The following is a 21758-nucleotide window of genomic DNA, read 5'->3' on the forward strand; positions in this document are numbered from 1 at the left end:
TGGGGATGGGGCTGAGGTGAGGAGACATGCCCACAGTTTGGCCCTAGGAGAGACGTCAGCTCTGAACTCTGGGTTTAGTCAGTGCTTCCCACAGCCAGCATCACACGGTGGGCTAACTCCTCTATACTGTACTCTACTGGACACTTCACAGAACAACGGACCTCACCTAGAATGAGAGGATTTGGTAGTGATGGGGAAGGTAACTAGCTTTGGATTAAAACAGCCATGCTCATACAGCGCAGGGGGAAATAACTAAAGCCCCCCATCAATTTAACTTACAGGAATTACCATACACACTATATGACAAGCCCAAAACATTAAAGCCTGGTTAAATATAAAGGCAGGATGTGCAGTCAGTAGACTCTGAACCATACAAAACGAGTGACTTTACAATGCTTTAGCAGAGTGCTGGAGAATCACTAAAACACATGAACTTAGTGATACCAAATGGTTGTCTTTGCAAGATCTGCAACATTTACTGTCCGAACAAGATCTCTAAAGCATGTAAGACAGGATGTAAAAATATGGCTATTGAGATCAATATGCACAGGATCCATTGGGTTGGACAGGTGCTGAGAGTATGTCTCAAGAAAGAATCCATAAAGTAGCGCACAAATGGACACCAACAGTAAAATACAAGGAAGGCAGACCAAAGACAACAGACAGTGGTGGCTGAGCTGGAACTCTCAGGGGACCCAAGCTATAGCAAGAGACTGGCGTGGCAGAGATCGAGGACTTAAGTCCCAATACAGACAAAGAAGACCAAGTCTTGTGTCACCGCAAAAGTACTAGAACATAAGCATGTCACCATCTCAACAAGCATGAGGCTCTAGTGAGCTGACCCTGGGTCTTCGGGGCAGACTTGCCTTGATGGTACGGTCACCGGATGCTGACACGATGTACTTGTCATCGAAGTCCACCACATTGACCGCTGCTCTGTGGCCGACCAGCACGCGGCGCAGACTGATGTCGGTGGGTGAGGCCATGTCCCACACGGCAATGGAACGGTCCTTAGAGCACGTCACCATCAGACCGTTACAGAACCGCAAGTGGAGGACCGCCTCATTGTGGTGGATCAGAGTGTTCAGCACCTCCCCAGTGTTCACATCCCACACCCTGAGACAGAGAGAAATCATCAATATCAAACTCAATATATGACACTCTTCTCTTCAATAAAACACGTTTTGGAGCTTCCTGGAGCTCAGGTAAGAGGGCAAAGGACAACAGCAGAAGAGAGGGGGTGGTGCTGACCTGACGGTGGAGTCTGAGGAGCCGGTGACGATGACCCGCTCATCATACTGCAGACACAACACTGAGCCTGTATGACCCGTCAGGATCTTCAGACACTCCAGAGACTGCTTATCCCAGATCTACACAGACAAGGCGGTGAGACATTTTTATCTCAAAATATGATCTATAAAAAAAATTGACTACACGTTGCAATGACACTTTGTAAGGCACTGTGTTCAAAATTTGGATCTTGTATTCAAAATATCCAGTAGGCATTAGAATATTCCCCCCCTTCAGTCAAGAATAAACAGGAACACCAACCTTAATGGAGTTGTCTCGGAGTCCGCTGATGATCTTGTCGTCATCATACTGCAGACAGTAAACCCCCTTACTGTTCTCTGAACGACATTGGATCCGCTGCAGATTGTGCCGACCACACCTCCAGTTAGCCTCGATCGTCTGCATGGAGGGAGAGGGGCGTGGAGCCAGGTCAGTGAATGGGAAAGATCAGTGAGAGTAAGGTTAATGAGAGAGGACAAGGGGAGCAGCAGCAGAACTCACCTCTATGTCCTGGATGATTTTGGGGTAAAGGGAGCGGTAGTAGGAGTTTGGTGGGACTTCTGTGGTTCGATTTTTAAACAGGTACTTCTCCCTAGGAGAAAAAATATATATTAAAAAAAAAAATAATAATAATAATAATAAAAAATAAATAAATAAATTCGGTGAATGTGTGTATTTTAATTTTTTATGCACAAATATATTCATCTCAACAACATCAATTGTCTTTTTCTAAGGTGAGGACACTTGGATACAGTTTTGGAAACAGGCTAACATGTAGGTTCTTGAAAACAAATGGAAAGATATTGTGATCCATGGTGACCCAGCCAGTGGTCCCAGTCCGTACTCACCACTGGTGCCTCTCTGACAAGCCTTTCCAGAGAGGGTCTGTACGGACCATACGCTCTATGAGTTTCTTCCACAGCATGCCCTCTGAGATGACCCTCTGCCACTCCTTACACACCAGCTCTGCCGAGCAGAGAGAACGCGCATCCAAGAACGACAGGATGTTCTCCGCTATGTGGTCCAGACCCTGAGCTATAACCACAAGGAGAGACAGTGAAAGATTTACATTTATAATAATGTCTTCATATCGCAAAATCATTGTCATGTGGTTTATCAATATTCTATCCAAATAAACAATAAAAGCTCAAAAGTTACTTATACTGCCAACTATGTAAAAATAGCCTACACAAAGCAAACAAGTAAAAATTTACAAGTAAAAATTTGCATTGCAGCCTGCAGGTAGAAAATATCCCGATAAAAATAAAATATCCTATAAATCACATTGTTGCAGACAGGCCATGTCTAGCCAAACTTGAAACATTGTATCAACTAAGTTCAGGCCCAAAGCTTGCAACATTGTATAAAATATTCTGGGCCCTCAAAGTTCTCTGCACCAGTGAGCTCAGGACAGACATGGCTGTAGGATATTTGCGCATGGGATAAGAAGCAGTGCTCGACTTGGACAGGAGCTCACCGAAGCAGAGTACTGGAACCTCAAATGTTCTACTGTGAGCTCCTGTTCAAGAATATTAGCTCAAAAGTATTGTGGAGCTCCTGCACCCAAAAAGGAGTACCGGAACCTATTTCAGTCCAAGTCAAGAACTGAAGCCTATTTTATGACTTTTCCACTGGATCAGAGCTTGACATTTATCCCTTTCACGCTGGGTGGTTATCGAAAGAAGAGAGCTGGAAAGATTGTTCAAATATATTGAGGAACTATTGTAATTCTCAGTGGATGAAAAAAACAACAAAAAACATCCCCAAATGGGTACATTTCTATGCCTACATTTGCACGCAGGCCAGGTAGCCTATAGACCTACTTCTATGCGCGGGCGTCCTTACTCAAAATTGACAGGAGTGCTCCAAACAAAAGACAATGACTAAATTGACAGAACTCATAAATGGAATTAAATAAACCAAAACTTGTTTCTCAGAAGTGTAGCATAGGTTGTGCACTCAGCAAACAATGTGTCCACTCAGTCAATGAGTACAGGAAGACAGGAATAATAATATTGAATGCATAAAAAAATTACTGTAACCAAAGTAACAAACATTATAGATTAGAAATTATAGGAATTAAAAAGGTAAAATGTACTACTGGTAATATATGTAATGGGGAATTGATATGCACTAACAATTCCCACAATGAAGTTATGAAACAATAAATGTGCACAAAATGGCGAGAGAAAGCACATCCTGGAGAGGAAGTGCATTGTGAATCTGGGCGCATGGTCAATTCGACATCTGCATTGGCCATGCAGCATTTTTGGTGATATGGTCTCAGCAGACTTCAGGGCATTCATACTTCTTGGCTTCGCAGAGCAGTGCAGAGCTGTTGTCAAGGAAGTGACTGCGTGTTAAATACAAGATGAAGCGCCCCCACCTACCAATCATATCAATGTGGAGCTAGAGCCACATTGACACAAAATTTGGGAGGCGCATGGCGATGCGGTACAGAGCTCGATTTGGCCTCCGCATGCCTCAGCAATTGCATCACACCCTCCATATGGAGCCTCAGACCACATTTTCGAATAAAGAATAAATGTCCTTTATGTCTAGGCCTCCGCAATGGATTAGTTCACTGAGATGAGTCCAAAAAATAATAAAAACACACAAAAGCAGTCAAGTTTGCTATTTTCTACATTGTACAACAAAGATATCACATATGGAACCATGTAGTAACTAAAGAAAGTGTAAAACAAATCCAATTATATTTTATATTTCAGATTCTTCAAATAGCCACCCTTTGCCTTGATGACAGCATTGCACAGTCTTGGCATTATCTCAACCAGCTTCATGAGGTCGTCACATGGAGTGCTTTTCAATTAACAGGTGTGCCTCGCCTTGTAGATTTGTGTAATTTCTTTCCTTCTTAATGTGTTTGAGCCAATCAGTTGTGTTGTGACAAGGTAGTGGTGGTATACAGAAGATAGCCCTATTTGGTAAAAGACCAAGTATTTTGGCAAGAACAGCTAAAATAAGCAAAGAGAAACAGCAGTCCATTATTACTTTAAGACATGAAGATCAGTCAATCCGGAACATTTCAAGAACTTTGAACGTTTTCAAGTGTAGTTGCAAAAACCATCAAGCGCTATGATGAAACTGGCTCTCATGAGGACCGCCATAGGAAAGGAAGACCCAGAGTTATCTCTGCAACAAATAAGTTAATTAGAGTTAACTGCCTCAAATTGCAGCCCAAATAAATGCTTCAGAGTTCAAGTAACAAACTCATCTCAACATCAACTGTTCAGAAGAGACTGTGTGAATCAGGCCTTCATGGTCAAATTGCTGCAAAGAAACCACTACTAAAGGACACCAATACGAAGGACTTGCTTGGGCCAAGAAACATGAGCAATGGACATTAGCACGGTGGAAATTTAGCCTTTGGTATAAGAGTCCAAATTTGAGATTTTTGGTTCCAACCGCCGTGTCTTTATGAGACGCGGTGTGGGTGAACAGATGATCTCTGCATGTGTATTTGCATGTGTAGGAGGTGTTATGATGTGGGGGTGCTTTGCTGGTGACACTGTCAGTGATTTATTTTGAAATCAATGCACACTTAACCAGCATAGCTACCACAGCATTCTGCAGCGATATGCCATTCCATCTGGTTTGGGCTTAGTGGGACTATAATTTGTTATTCAACAGGACAATGACCCAACACACCTCCAGGCTGTGTCATGGCTATTTTACCAAGAAGGAGAGTGATGGAGTGCTGCATCAGATGACCTGGCCTCCACAATCCCCTAACAACCCAATTGAGATGGTTTGGAATAAGTCAGACCACAGAATGAAGGAAAAGCAGCCAACAAGTGCTCAACATTTGTGGGAACTCCTTCAAGACTGTTGGAAAAGCATTCCAGGTGAAGCTGGTTGAGAGAATGCCAAGAGTGTGCAAAACTGTCAAGGCAAAGGGTGCTACTTTGAAGAATCTCAAATATATTTAGATTTGTTTAAAACTTTTTGGTTACTACATGACTCCATATGTGTTATTTCAAAATTGAGATATCTTCACTATTTGTCTACAATGTAGAAAATAGCACAAATAAAGAAAAACCCTTGACTGAATAGGTGTTCTAAAACGTTTGACCGGTAGTGTGTGCGATATATATTTATTCATAAACTGGGTTTGAGCCCTGAATGCTGATTGGCTGACAGCCGTGGGATATATCAGACTGTATACCAAGGGTATGACAAAACATTTATTTTTACTGCTCTAATTAAGTTGGTAACCAGTTTATAATAGCAATATGGCACCTCGGAGGTGTGTGGTATATGGCCAATATACCACGGCTAAGGGCTGTATGCAGGCACTCCGCGTTGCATCGTGCAAAAGAACAGCCCTTAGCCGTGGTATATTGGCTATATACCACACCTCCTCGTGCATTATTGCTTAAATATATTACTCCGACTAAAACAAATCTTGGTCGACTAACAGCCTAACGACCAAACAATCGACCAGTCAACTAATTGGGGGTCAGCCCTAATTACTAAACACCTTTATAGGGTTCCAACACGGCCATATTGCCATGTTTTATCGCTTGTTTAATGAAGACAGAGGCGACCACCTGTGCTAATTAGCTATCTAGCGTGCATGAACACCTATGTGTAAGCATAACTGGAGAAGTGTAGTTCGTCAGCTGGAGGTACACACAGCCGTATGGATCTGTGCAAACCTGCTACAGTAAATGTATATTTTTTATTTGAAAGATTAGTTCTCACTGATATGAAAGATAAATTCCATAGGTTTCAAAAAACATATGGAAAGCAATGACTGACATTTCTAAACGTTAAAACAGAGCGTCGGGATTATAGTTCACATGGTCCCAGAAGGCATCATGGGTTCTCGAGAGCAAGTGTGTACCATACCTGGCAGTGCAGTGATGAAGTCCCTTTGGAGCATGGGTTTGAGGTAGGAGTTGATGTGGCCGTGTTGGTAGTGGCACATGCGTGAGATCAGGTGTTCCACAAACTCCACCTGGTCAGCCTCAGACCACTGGTCAAACAGCTGTATGCACACTTCCTTCTCCTTCTCATAGTTCCCTTCCGATGGCCGCTTCCTTGAGCCCGTCATCAGACCGTTCGTGATCGTCTGAACACAGAGGAGGATTGGTTTATAACCTGAGCTTCAGTCTACATGGCTCTCTTGTCAAATGAGGGATGGGCTTTGGGCCTTAATCCTGCTAAACAGTGTACAGAACTCTATGGGCCAGATTCCTTGACAATCTTATTGTGCATTCTTAAGTCCAGATCTTGCCTTAATCTGTGTCTGGGAAACTGGCTTTATATGTTGAGTATGGTTTTGGTACATGTGGATTGCCTTTTCAAATCGGTGGCTAAGAAGACATTGTGCTATGAGAAAAGTGTTTTTCTGACTTAAAGGCTACACTGTAGTCTAGCATTAGTATACTCACTGTTTCACTGAGCACTGTAAACAATGGCTAGATTGTCAAGATTGATAGCACACTTAAGAGAAGTGTGAAGACAAAAAAGTGTAGATAAACCATTAGTGTATGTGCTCTGAGGTGGACTAGGCTAATAAACTTCCATTACACTTCAGTGAATGACTGTCTGGCCGTGGACAGTTTGATCACCTTGAACACTGTGGTTTTCTTTGATCGTTCATCTGTCTGGGAGTCCATGAAAGTGGAGTTCTGAGGGGGAGGAGAGAGAGCGACACAGGCCATTAGTACATCAAGAGACACATACTATTCATTAACAGCCAGCCCAAACCGTCTGGTCCAAACTGCACAAAATCCAATTTACTATGGGGACCAAATTACAATGCCAGGCTAAGAGGCTTGCCATAATTTCTCATCTGAAGAAGCTGTCAGTCAAAGTAAACCAACTCCTTGAGCGTCGGGAACTTGATTTAATTTATGTTAGCGGATGCTTTTTGAATATGAGGGGAGGGAAGAATCCATGGCTGATCTATCAGCTGCGCCGTTTCCAGACCTGTAGAGCCATGTCAATCTGAAATCTGTATTCAAAAGATTGACATGAAATCAGACCTTGTTAGGTTGACTGTGCAAGGTAATTTATGATTTAGCCTAATAACACCAGATGGACTGATAATAACAGCATTTAAAATATATGGAGAACTGGGAAATGCTATGGATGGCAACATTTGTATCCTGAGGGGTTTCATTGCCACCCCATTTTTATGAGTGTGTGTGTCCTGGCTGTGTCTAAATGGTATCAGCCTTACTGTCCTCCTGGAAGCGTGAGGGTGTTTGTCTGGAGCGACAAATTACTTACAACTGAACCTACCAGTATGTGCGTGTTGCCAAAACACATGCAGTTGATGTTGCATACATTACTCCTGCCTGTAAAATAAAAATCATAATTTGCGCCACCATTTCCTGGTTGCTAAAATTCAAATAGTTAGCCTAATTTCAGTTTGTGACAAAACAAGCAAGTATAGTGTAAAGTATCAATGTACCATCGAAACCGTTGTGAATTACAATATTTTTGGTTACAGAAAATGTATTTTCAGCTGTTTGAAGCTTTGTACAAAACCAAAAATAAGATACAAAAATGAAACTTAAAATGCAAAGCATAGAAATAGTGCACATAGAACAGATACCACTTATTAGATTTGCTTTCAATGAGAACGACAGCTCTATAACACATTTCTATGTGAATTTGGTCAGGTCGCCCCAAAAAGTTACATATTGCAACTTTAAGTGAGTGTCATATGACACTAGCCTAACATATGTCACAAGCTTAGACTGGCATGCTCTGTCCAATAGAAAAGCACAGGACTAGGCAGCTAATGTCACTTTGTAAGATAGTGCCAGTGACATTGTGTGGAAACAGGAATGATCGACATGGACAAAGATTTTTTAAGGTGACAAAACAGAGAACACTGGCTGGAACAAATGCACCGATGGAGGTGCATAACCACTGTCAGTAGCTAGCTCTATTATAAGATATGTGGATGACAGCAATCTATGGATGGCCAAATCAAAAATATAATCTACAGGTAGCTAACTAATATTAATGCCTAGCTAACCTAACATAGCAGGCCTAAAATAAACTAGCTAGCTAGTCTCTACTTTGAGAGACTAGTCTCTACTTTGAGAGACTAGTCAAGGACCATATCACCTCCACCCTACCTGACACCCTAGACCCACTCCAATTTGCTTACCGCCCAAATAGGTCCACAGACGATGCAATCTCAACCACACTGCCCTAACCCATCTGGACAAGAGGAATACCTATGTGAGAATGCTGTTCATCGACTACAGCTCGGCATTCAACACCATAGTACCCTCCAAGCTCGTCATCAAGCTCGAGACCCTGGGTCTCGACCCCGCCCTGTGCAACTGGGTACTGGACTTCCTGACGGGCCGCCCCCAGGTGGTGAGGGTAGGCAACAACATCTCCACCCCTCTGATCCTCAACACTGGGGCCCCACAAGGGTGCGTTCTGAGCCCTCTCCTGTACTCCCTGTTTACCCACGACTGCGTGGCCACGCACGCCTCCAACTCAATCATCAAGTTTGCGGACGACACAACAGTGGCAGGCTTGATTACCAACAACGACGAGACGGCCTACAGGGAGGAGGTGAGGGCCCTCGGAGTGTGGTGTCAGAAAAATAACCTAACACTCAACGTCAACAAAACTAAGGAGATGATTGTGGACTTCAGGAAACAGCAGAGGGAACACCCCCCTATCCACATCGATGGAACAGTAGTGGAGAGGGTAGCAAGTTAAGTTCCTTGGCATACACATCACAGACAAACTGAATTGGTCCACTCACACAGACAGCATCGTGAAGAAGGCGCAGCAGCGCCTTTTCAACCTCAGGAGGCTGAAGAAATTCGGCTTGTCACCAAAAGCACTCACAAACTTCTACAGATGCACAATCGAGAGCATCCTGGCGGGGTGTATCACCGCCTGGTATGGCAACTGCACCGCCCTCAACCGTAAGGCTATCCAGAGGGTAGTGAGGTCTGCACAACGCATCACCGGGGGCAAACTACCTGCCCTCCAGGACACCTACACCACCCGATGCTACAGGAAGGCCATAAAGATCATCAAGGACATCAACCACCCGAGCCACTGCCTGTTCACCCCGCTGTCATCCAGAAGGCGAGGTCAGTACAGGTGCATCATAGCTGGGACCGAGAGACTGAAAAACAGCTTCTATCTCAAGGCCATCAGACTGTTAAACAGCCACCACTAACATTGAGTGGCTGCTGCCAACACACTGTCAATGACACTGACTCAACTCCAGCCACTTTAATAATGGGAATTGATGGGAAATTATGTAAATATATCACTAGCCACTTTAAACAATGCTACCTTATATAATGTTACTTACCCTACATTATTCATCTCATATGCATATGTATATACTGTACTCTATCATCGACTGCATCCTTATGTAATACATGTATCACTAGCCACTTTAACTATGCCACTTTGTTTACATACTCATCTCATATGTTATACTGTACTCGATATCATCTACTGTATCTTGCCTATGCTGCTTTGTACCATCACTCATTCATATATCCTTATGTACATATTCCTTATCCCCTTACACTGTGTATAAGACAGTAGTTTTTTTGGAATTGTTAGTTAGATTACTTGTTCGTTATTACTGCATTGTCGGAACTAGAAGCACAAGCATTTCGCTAGACTCGCATTAACATCTGCTAACCATGTGTATGTGACAAATAAAATTTGATTTGATTTAGGAAGAGGTGAAGTGAGAGACAACTCGGCACAAAAGCGGTCTTCTCCAGTTGGCGGCATATTTCTTGCCCACCAAGAGAGAAGGTACGGTGAAATTTGTTTTAGCATTCTGAAGCTGCTAACCAAGCAGGCTGCCTGTTAGTTATTTCCTCATGTTTTGATCCAATTCTAAATTGTATTCATTCAACATTGCTATGCTAAACAAATCATTGTCATGTCGCAAGCTAGCAGAGATTCAATGATGAGACAAGAACTTAAATATATAATGATTGAATACATTTCCAACAGGCCAACAACTACTGTTAGAGAGTCAGAACTAACCAAGCTAGTTGGTGAGATTAGTGACATTTCCATTGATGGCACAAAACTGGAAGAACTATCCATGGTACAGCCAGGTTGATGACAGCCAGCACTTGCCTCTTCTTTGGCGGAGAATGGAACGTCCCACTCATACCGTTGCCAGCTAAAATGGTACTCCATCACTTTCCGATCTCCATGTTAGGGGCTGCCAATAACTATTAAGTGAGCTCTAACACCAACTCAGACATTATTTCCCTTGCCTCCAGGCCCGTTTCGGATCCATTTTGGATTCTGAAGTTGCGACCCAAGCCGGCTGGTCGTTAGTTATTTTCTCATATTTTCACCAAGTCATTAATTCTAAGTCATTCTAATCATATCGAATAGGCCTACACAGGATGCACTGTGCTGGTTAATTCATAAAATGGAATTCTGAGTGTTTATGGTTTCTTAGTGGTAGAGGGGGATGGCAGTAATGCAATATTTTTTCCAGGGCTAGAATGTAAACACGCAGCAACCAAACTCCTGCTTTGCCATATATCTTGTGCTATAGTTCGGAGAGAAAAAAAACCACATGACTCTGGGGCAGTGGTTCAAACTCATAAAAGACCCAACCTCGTCCACTTACCCTTGCCTTATGCCCTTGGGGGAATCCCCATTACCATCTTGTAGGGCGATCCAAATGATTAGCCAATCAAGGGCGGTTTGCAACATAAGCCCCTTAGCCCTCATTTTTAGTAGAGTTTGGGAGTGTACAATTAATGTTCACTCCGGGGCCCAAAACTGCCCATAATTCAAGTCACAACAATGTTTCCGAAAAAAGAAAAAAAACATCAATGGAGAAGTCGACATTCAAGTGTAAGTAAAAGCTAATGTAAAAAAGGTTAGAAATTGTGCTACTAATCCACAAATACATCTCGTAAAAGTAATGTTTGTTTGGTTAGCTTTCGGAAATTGTAGAAATAAAACATTTTTCTTCAGAGGTTCCAGCTAGGCAGACGAACGTTAGTCATCTAGGAGTATATTAATAATTACATAGTAAATAAGTAGACATGCAATCATAATTGACTGCACCACATAGGAAGCACCCACAAGCTACCAGTGGTTGAAAACACAATTATCGCGGGGTGAATGAGTGATGAATTTCTGGGCAAGGGCGGTCCATTTAAAAATCATTCCTTGAGGGGGCTCAAGATCAAATCAAATTTATTTATATAGCCCTTCGTACATCAGCTGATATCTCAAAGTGCTGTACAGAAACCCAGCCTAAAACCCCAAACAGCAAGCAATGCAGGTGTAGAAGCACGGTGGCTAGGAAAAACTCCCTAGAAAGGCCAAAACCTAAACGTAACATTGAAAATTCAGGTTGCAAACCAGGAGAAGAAACTCACCGAAATGGAAACAAAGGTAAACGGGGAGGACCGGTATGGTCGGAGATGGAATCTCAGAATGATGGAATAGCAGAAAACTCTGACAAGAATATCAAAGCAAGAGTGAAGGACATTTGCTGGGCAATAGTCCTGGAGGAGGGGGCGAAACATTGTTGCAGGTTCTCTGGATGTAGTGCACCGCCTGGATAGGCTGAGAAATGGGGAAAACAACCAGCCACCACGATCAGTGATCATGAGATTCACCTCCAGGACAGCGAGGGATCCGACATGGAAAAGTGCAAAGAGAAATGACTATTTAAAGAACAACAAGTTGAGGTTCAAGGAGGATCTGACAGCATTTGACAAAGAAGCTCGGAATCGTCTGTGGCCGATGATTGAGAGAACAAGGAAGGAGGGGAAAGTTCTTACTTTGGGGGAGCCAAGGATTTGGTTAATGGAAGGGAAATTAACACTGACGCCTAGCTTGTTGACTGCTGGATTTATCAAGTGAGTTGTGCAGGACTGAGTATTATTTGCATCTGATAAAACTTGATATTTCTTGAGGAAGAGCATTGTTCGTGTGAGCCAAGTGTTTTCAAATGGCAGGGAAATTCACTGACACTTAATGTTAGCTTGATGGCTATTCATTTTACCAATCAATGGCACAATGTTATTTGCAATTGTATGGAAATATGTATATATACAGTTGAAATCGGAAGTTTACATACACTCAGGTTGGAGTCATTATAACTCGTTTTTCAACCACTCCACAAATTACTTGTGAACAAACTGTAGTTTTGGCAAGTCTGTTAGGAGATCTACTTTGTGCATCACAAAAGTAATTTTTCCAACAATTGTTTACAGACAGATTTCACATATAATTCACTGTATCACAAATCCAGTGGGTCAGAAGTTGACATTCACCAAGGTGACTGTGCCTTTAAACAGCTTGGAAAATTCCAGAAAATGATGTCATGACTTTAGAAGATTCTGGTAGGCTAATTGACATCATTTGAGTCAATTGGAGGTGTACATGTGGATGTATTTCAAGGCCTACCTTCAAACTCAGTACTTCTTTGCTTAACATCATGGGAAAATCAAAAGATATCAGCTCAAAAAAAATTGTAGACCTCCACAAATCAGGTTCATCCGTGGGAGCAATTTCCAAACACCTCAAGGTTCATCTGTACAAACAATAGTACGCAAGTATAAACACCATGAGACAACGCAGCTGTCATATCGTTCAGTACCGTTCAGGAAGGAGACGCGTTCTGTCTCCAAAAGATGAACGTACTTTTGTGTGAAAAGTGCAAATCAATTTCAGAACAGCAGCAGAGGACCTTGTGAAGATGCTGGAGGAAACAGGTACAAAAGCATCTATATCCACAGTAAAACAAGTCCTATATCAACGTAACCTGAGAGGCAGCTCAGCAAGGAAGAAGCCACTGCTCCAAAACCGCAATAAAAAAGACAGACTACGGTTTGCAACTGCACATGGAGACAAAGATTGTACTTTTTGGAGAAATGTCCTCTGGTCTGATGAAACAAAAATATAACTGTTTGGCCATTATGACCATCGTTATTTTTGGAGGAAAAAGGGGAGGCTTGCAAGCCAAAGAACATCATCCCAACCGTGAAGCAATGGGGTGGCGGCATCATGTTGTGGGGGTGCTTTGCTGCAGGACGGACTGGTGCACTTCACAGAATAGATGGCATCGTGAGGTTGGAAAATTATGTGGATATATTAAAGCAAGATCTCAAAACATCAGTCAGGAAGTTAAAGCTTGGTAACAAATGGGCCTTGCAAATGGACAATGAACCCAAGCATACTTCCAAAGTCGTGGCAAAATGGCTTAAGGACAACACAGTCAAGGTATTGGAGTGGCCATCACAAAGCCCTGACCTCAATCCCATTTAAAATTTGTGGGCAGAATTGAAAAAGCGAGTGCGAGCAAGGCGGCCTACAAACCTGACTCAGTTGCACCAGCTCTGTCAGGAGGAATGGGCCAAAATTCACCCAACATATTGTGGGAAGCTTGTGGAAGGCCTTCTGAAATATTTGACCCAAGTTAAACAATTTAAAAGGCAATTATATCAAATACTAATTGAGTGTACGCACACTTCTGACCCACTGGGAATTTGATGAATGAAATATAAGCTAAAATAAATCATTCTCTCTACTATTATTCTGACATTTCACATTCTTAAAATAAAGTGGTGATCCTAACTGACCTAAGACAGGACATTTTTACTAGGATTAAATGTCAGGAATTGTGAAAACCTGAGTTTAAATGTATTTGGCTAAGGTGTATGTAAACTTCCAACTTCAACTATATGTGGCTAAGGTGTATGTAAACTTCCAACTTCAACTATATGTGGCTAAGGTGTATGTAAACTTCCAACTTCAACTGTATGTGTGTATATATATGCAACTAGTAAGAACTTTTTTTTGTGAGAACCCACTTCATGTGAACCTACACAAGTTTAATATTCTTCATATTGTCACTGTAATAGTAAATGTTAATTTGTTTTTTCTATTAATGCCAGGGGAATCCGTAATATTTTGAAAAGGAAATCTTTATTTTTGTATTGTAAGGGTAAAAGTGCTGACTTATTTCATTCAAGAAACTCGTGTCTGTTCCACAGATACTGTGTTTTGGAAGTGTCAATGGGGGAATGATATTTGGTACTAAACCGTCTGCAGGTGTTGCTATTTTAAAAGGCAACTTTAAGGGTCATATATTGAGTCATGAAGCAGATAATACAAGGAGATGGATTATATTATTGGTAGATGTCAACCACATTCAATTCATTGTTGTAAATATTTATGCTACCAATAACAAGTCAAGTAACTGTTTTATTTAGAGACATTGAGAGGAAAATAAGTACAATTATGTCTAAATTTTCATTGGCCAAAGTAAAAGGGGTGGAGACTTTAATACAGTATTACATGATTATTTAGATAGATGGCCTCCTAAGGATAGCAATTCTGTTTGTGAGATAAGGAATATATGTCTACGGTTAGGTGTTCTAGATATAAGAACCCAGATAAGATGATGTTTACATGGAGTACCAAAGATGTATCTATACAATTCCGTATTGATTTCTGGCTGATATCTGAAGATATGGCTGACAAAGTTGATGCAGACTCAATTGAACCATCGATTTTAACAGACCACAAAGGGATCTCAATAAAGATAAATATGCATGGTTTGTAAACAAAAAAAGTTAGTAAAGTTTACTGGAAAATTAATAAGAATAAGTTAGAGAATTAAGTATTTAAGAGGGATGTAGCAGGAATTCCTGATAAATACTGGAATTGTGCCTGTGTTATGAATAGGTTTAGAAGTTACTGTGGGCTAATGAAATTTGATAAGGTTTTTGGCTATTTTAATGGGGAAAGAAATTGATTGTGCCAAGAGAGAATATGACAAAGGAAATAATGGATTATACAAAAAAAACTGAACTCATCAGGAATTACTGGAGCTATCATCATTGCAAATGCAGTTAGACTGTATCTACGAGGAAAAGGCCCGGGGAGCGTTTGTAAAACAGACAGAATTGGATGGAAGAGGGAGAGAAAATTACAAAATATTTAATTAATTTAGAATAAAGGGCAGGCAAAAACACTTCCATATGTAAATTAATGATCAATAATACTCCCAATGAAAATCTAAAATAAATCTCTCAGCATGTTGCCCAGTTTTATCAGAATCTGGATACATCAGCCCAGTCAACTTCCAATACAGATATGCTAAGATATGCTAAAGATTTCAAGGATTTTTGTGACAAGTTATCTGAAATTGAGTTGAGACTGTATTAAAAGCCTTAATTGTTTGTTTTACCTTCATTTAACTAGGCAAGTCAGTTAAGAACAAATTCTTATTTTCAATGACGGCCTAGGAACAGCGGGTTAACTGCCTGTTCAGGGGCAGAACGACAGATTTGTACCTTGCAACCTTCCTGTTACCAGTCCAACGCTCTAACCACTAGGCTACCCTGCCGCCTAATGACAATAGGTCCCCTGGAAATGATTTAATAAGCAAGTTTTATAAAGCATTCAATGATAAAATTGATCCCTTTCATTCTTGCTTATGTTCCAAGAATCAATAGAAAAAGGGGAGTTACTGGCTTCCTTAAAACAAGGTGTAATTACTTTGATTCCCAAACCTAATAAGGATAGTCTTTATATCGACAACTGGAGACCCATTAGCCAGTTTAAATAATGGGAAATGATTTGCCCTTGTAGTTGCTAAGAGGTTGAAACAAGGCTTGCATCATAATTGATGAAGAACAATCAGGTTTTATGCATGGTCGACACATTAGTAATAACATCAGGTAGATCTTAGATATGATTGACTATAATGACCTCATCCTTGATGATCGTTTTCTTATGTTTGTTGATTTTTATAAAGCTTTTTACACTGTAGAACATGAGTTTATGTTCAAAGCAATACGTTTTTTGGGGTTCGGTGACAATTTTTTTTTTTAAGTAGTCCAAACTTTATATCATGGTTGTACTAGCTCTGTAAAATTAGCTCAAGGGATATCCAAAATATTTAATATTGGGTGTGGCATTAGGCAGGGCTGCCTAATTAGTCTATTTGTATTGGTTACTCAAATTATGGCTCTTCATATCAAGAAAGGGAATTTAAGGTGTTTCAGCACTTGGCAATGAATTTAAACTATATAAACTGGCTGATGATACCACCATATTTTTTGAGAGACAGGAATGAGGTTTCTGAAGCAGTTTCCTGTTTATATCAATAAGTCAGTCTTATTTCCACTCAAGGATAGTTTTTTTCCAGAAGTATATGGTACCTCATTTAAAGATAAGGTTACTTATCTTAGAATTGTTACATGCAAGGATGAAGAACAAAGGAGTGAATTAAACTTTAACCCCATTGAAAAAACTAAAGAAATTGAACCTCTGGTTGCTGAGAGATATTTCATTATACGGTCGGGTTTTATTGTCCAACGCTGAAGGGTTATCCAGATCTGGTTATGTCTCGTTATCGCTTGAATTATCCCCTAAAATTATAAAGGACTTAGATAAGATTCTTTATAATTTTATTTGGAGGAACAAGCCACACTATCTATAGAAAGATATTCTCACTAATACCAAAGAACAAGGTCTTGAGGTTTTAGATTTCAATACTTTAAATAATACTTTTAAAATAAACTGGATTCTGAAGTATATTAAGAACCAGAACAGTATTTGGAATGTCTTCCCTAAGTATTTATTTGACTCTGTTGGTAGTATAAAAATATTGTTTCAATGTCATTTTGATGTTGATAAAATCCCATTAAAATTGGCCAAATTCCATAAGCAGGCAATTTTAGCTTGGATGTTAGCATAAACACAATTTTCCCCTCACAGATACTTTCTATGAAACAACAGAGAGATACGATTTAAAAGTAAGTATTTTTTTCATAACTGCATTGAGAATAAAATTATTTTGGTTGGTCAGTTACTGAATGAGGATGGAAATCCACTCTCATATGGGGAATTTCTTGATAAGTTAAAAATTCCCAAAACCCCAAAAGAATATGCAATTTTTTGTGATGTGATTCCAAGGGGGGGGGTTGTATATATATTTTTTTATTCCTCTGTGGTTGATGTAACATAGATTTACATAAAAATAAATGAATTGGTAATATTAACATCGAAGATAAATGTAGTAATAAACAGATTAGGAATATTGTTTCGTTGTGATACTACAATTCCCTCAGCAAGGTTATTTTGGTTAAATATCTATGGTGATAGCAATTTTCCATGCTTTCCCTAATTGTATAACAAATATGTATCAGTAACAGGGTAAAGGAAGTTTCATTTAAAATGATACATATAATTTATCCTGTGAAACATGTTTTGGAAAGATTCAAGCTGAATATTGGCTATAAATGTAATTTCTGTGGAGTGGAGAAGGAGACCATATAATAGGGGGAAATAGGGTGTCTTAAGTGTATGGACTGCAGCCTGGATTACAACATAGGGCTGTTTCCTAAAGAAGTTAAATACACTTCCGTTTTGTTGCAGTGATACTAAATAGTATCTAGATACTGGTGTCCAGGCCCTTCGAATTATTAGTTTCACCTTCATTCTTGGGCTAGCTTGCCTACTGCAGTGGGAGAGAACACGTTTGTAAAAATGATACCTCTACGACCTGTACAACAATGTAAAACAGGTAGGTTGAGACAAACCCAACTGTTGCAAACCAAATAGTAGTATGGAAAAAGATAGTGTAGACGCTTTTTCCCCGAGGAAGATGAAGGTTATGAATTTCCTGCCTGGGTTGCAGGACAGTGGACATACCACGTCGTCGGCTGGTATGGCGACGGAAGTTGTCCCACAAGCAACATCCACGATCCAAACAACCCTTTGTATCATTCTGAATAACGAATCCAGTTAGCCTTGCTAATTTTTGCCTGATGAAATTGTCATACGGACTTGCTACCTACCTACTTATAAAATGTAGCTTTAACGCCGTCCGTCTGCTTCAACATAACGTAGTAGTGACTTAGTTAACTGACATTCGCTTTACTGGTAGTTAACCAACGTTACTTCCTTCTGCGCAGCTTTATTAAAATGCCACTTATTCACAATGCCAGATACTGAACTCCAGTGCTCGGGTGGGGAGTGTCTGTTTTAGCTAACGCTAGCAAGGAATACATTTCTATCTGGGTAGCTATTTTACCTTACCTAAGACAAATCGTTAGTTATGTGCTCAATAACCGGTACATTAATCTGAAGCCTAACTTTAGGTTTGATCTGATAACTTGTGCAGTGGTTAACTTGTGCAATGGTTAACGTTAACTTTGAGCCAGACAAACGGCGCAGCGGAGACTCACTGAGATCCAATCGCCTAGTTTACTTTCCTACATAACGAGTTAAACTGGTTAACTGTAACTAGCTAGCATCTGACGGGGCCACTTCACGGCCCTCTACTATTACTTGCCGAATCAATCTTCGTCATGTCGACCTTTAAATTACCTTTCTGATGATAATCACTCGTTTCCCAATCATTCCCCAAAACATTATGCTGTTAACTAGAATAATGAATCATAAGCCACTGGTTAATGTTAGATCACGGACATTGGGCCCTACCTCTGCTCGCTAGCCTAGGTAACTACTAGCTAACGCTAGTTAGCATCTATTTTGTCTGTCATCTCGACCCTCCGGTCAGTTCCAAATCCTTTCGATCGAAACCGCTCTCGGGAGATACTACCATATTACGTCCTCCGACACACGTTCACATCAATATCAGGCAGCGAGTAATCCGTTTCAAAACTCACCATCTGCTCCAACGTTTTGTCCTCCATCTCCGGCTCCATATTCTTGTTCCCCGAAACTCACTCGCTGCGAAAAATGGAAACCCAGCCCTGCGTCGGCCTGCAGCTGATATGACGTCACAGAAGACAGGATTGGGGAGGGGTTCACTCAAGCATAGATGCACTTGGTTGGTCAAACATTATAATGAAGGTGTTGTTGTCATGTGCTATTTCGTGGTTGGCTCTTTTCTGCTGCTAAGACATAGATGTTGTGTGCTTGTTAGAGGGTCTACCTGAGCATAGTGCTGCGCAGATTGTGTGATATATAAATGACTTCCACTTCGAAAAGACTAGTTTACAACAATCCTTCATGATGTAAAGAGTAGCGAATCTATACTGTGCCTGGGATTGGGGATATGATTTATAGTTTAAAAACTCTTTATAGCTATGGTAGTATAATGATGCATTCTACTTAGCAATTATTATGTTGGCAAGGGTTGGACATTGATTAATATAACACATTTCCCTTTTAGCAGTGAAGAGAATAGTGTATTATTCACAGATCAGTGATGTACCAATACACTGAACAATTCCTATTGAAAACAATGCAAAAGACAATATTTACTTGGTGTGTACTGAATAAGCCCTGAATCAAACAGCACACCCCTGAAGAAAACACAAGAAAGGGCTAGAGGTGTCACTACTCCAGATGGCCAATGTTCTGAAAGAGCTGCAAAATCTGAACCCCTACAAATCAGCCAGGCTAGACAATCTGGACCCTCTCTTTCTAAAATTATCCGCCACAATTGTTGCAACCCCTATTACTAAATCAAATCAAATCAAATTTATTTATATAGCCCTTCGTACATCAGCTGATATCTCAAAGTGCTGTACAGAAACCCAGCCTAAAACCCCAAACAGCAAGCAATGCAGGTGTAGAAGCACGGTGGCTAGGAAAAACTCCCTAGAAACGCCAAAACCTAGGAAGAAACCTAGAGAGGATTTTACTAGCCTGTTCAACCTCTCATATCATCTGAGATCCCCAAAGATTGGAAAACTGCCGCAGTCATCCCCCTCTTCAAAGGGGGAGACAATCTAGACCCAAACTGTTACAGACCTATATCCATCCTACCCTGCCTTTCTAAGGACTTCGAAAGCCAAGTTAACAAACAGATCACAGACCATTTCGAATCCCACCGTACCTTCTCCGCTATGCAATCTGGCTTCCGAGCTGGTCATGGGTGCACCTCAGCCATGCTCAATGTCCTAAACGATATCATAACCGCCATCGTTTAGAGACAATACTGTACAGCTGTATTCATCGACCTGGCCAAGGCTTTTGACTCTGTCAATCACCACATTCTTATCGACAGACTCAACAGCCTTGGTTTCTCAAATGACTGCCTCGCCTGCTTCACCAACTACTTCTCAAATAGAGTTCAGTGTGTCAAATCGGAGGGCCTGTTGTCCGGACCTCTGGAAGTCTCTATGGGGGTGCCACAGGGTTCAATTCTCAAGCCGACTCTTTTCTCTGTATACATCAATAATGTTGCTCTTGCTGCTGGTGATTCTCTGATCTATCTCTACGCAGACTACACCATTCTGTATACTTCTGGGCCTTCTTTGGACACTGTGTTAACTAACCTCCAAACGAGCTTCAATGCCATACAACACTCTTTCCGTGGCCTTCAACTGCTATTAAATGCTAGTAAAACATGCTCTTTAACCGATCGCTGCCCGCCCGACCAGCATCACTACTCTGGACGGTTCTGACTTAGAATGTGGACAACTACAAATACCTAGGTGTCTGGTTAGATTGTAAACTCTCCTTCCAGACTCACATTAAGCATCTCCAATCCCAAATTAAATCTGGAATCGGCTTCCTATTTCGCAACAAAACATCCTTCACTCATGCTGCCAAACATACCCTCGTAAAACTGACTATACTACTGATCCTTGACTTCGGCGATGTAATTTACAAAATAACATCCAACATGCTACTCAACAAATTGGATGCAGTCTATCACAGTGCCACCCGTTTTGTCAAAAACGCCCCATATACTACCCACCACTGCGACCGTACGCTCTTGTTGGATGGCCCTCGCTTCATATTCATCGCCAAACCCACTGGCTCCAGGTCATCTAAGTCTTTGCTAGGTAAAGCCCCACCTTATCTCAGCTCACTGGTCACCATAGCAGCACCCACCCGTAGCACGCGCTCTAGCAGGTATCACTGGTCACCCCCAAAGCCAAATCCTCCTTTGGCCACCTTTCCTTCCAATTCTCTGCTGCCAATGACTGGAACGAATTGCAAAAATCACTGAAGCTGGACTCTCATATCTCCATCACTAACTTTTAGCACCAGCTGTCAGAGCAGCTCATAGATCACTGCACCTGTACATAACCCATCTGTAAATAGCCCATCCAACTAACTAGTTATTTTTTTTGCTCCTTTGCACCCCATTATCTCTACTTGCACATTCATCTTCTGCACATCTATCACACCAGTGTTTAATTGCTCAATTGTAATTATTTCTCCACTATGGCCTATTTATTGCCTTACCTCATTTGCACACACTGTATATAGATGTTTATGTTTATATATAGAATTTCTAAGCAAACAGCTGGAGGCAGGGCTTTCTCCTATAGAGCTCAACTTTTATGGAACGGTCTGCCTACCCATGTCAGAGACGCAAACTCAGTCTCAACCTTTAAGTCTTTACTGAAGACTCATCTCTTCAGTGGGTCATCCTGGCCCAGGAGTGGGAAGGTGAACGGAAAGGCTCTGGAGCAACGAAACGCCCTTGCTGTCTCTGCCTG

General features: G+C 41.1%; 1 protein-coding gene across 3 annotated transcripts in view; it reads right to left on the reverse strand.

Annotated features, from left to right (window-relative positions):
- Window positions 1–19114, reverse strand: part of LOC109892548 (F-box/WD repeat-containing protein 11) — a 33907-nt gene extending 14793 nt beyond the window's left edge. The window contains exons 1-8 of one of the 3 annotated variants that reach the window (XM_020485160.2): window positions 18963–19114; window positions 6888–6947; window positions 6163–6385; window positions 2139–2325; window positions 1792–1882; window positions 1552–1689; window positions 1252–1370; window positions 867–1116 (exon numbers count right to left, since the gene is read on the reverse strand). In XM_020485160.2, the coding sequence (XP_020340749.1) occupies window positions 867–1116; window positions 1252–1370; window positions 1552–1689; window positions 1792–1882; window positions 2139–2325; window positions 6163–6385; window positions 6888–6947; window positions 18963–19001 (1107 nt within the window). In that variant the 5' untranslated portion in view covers window positions 19002–19114. Of the gene's footprint in view, window positions 1–866; window positions 1117–1251; window positions 1371–1551; window positions 1690–1791; window positions 1883–2138; window positions 2326–6162; window positions 6386–6887; window positions 6948–7563; window positions 7615–18962 lie in introns of those variants that run through there. The other 2 variants (XM_031826444.1, XM_020485161.2) reach the window with 2 other exon arrangements.
- Between the last annotated feature and the right edge of the window lie 2644 nt (window positions 19115–21758).

The sequence above is a fragment of the Oncorhynchus kisutch genome, linkage group LG6, assembly GCF_002021735.2.
Source record: "Oncorhynchus kisutch isolate 150728-3 linkage group LG6, Okis_V2, whole genome shotgun sequence".
Lineage (NCBI taxonomy): Eukaryota > Metazoa > Chordata > Actinopteri > Salmoniformes > Salmonidae > Oncorhynchus > Oncorhynchus kisutch.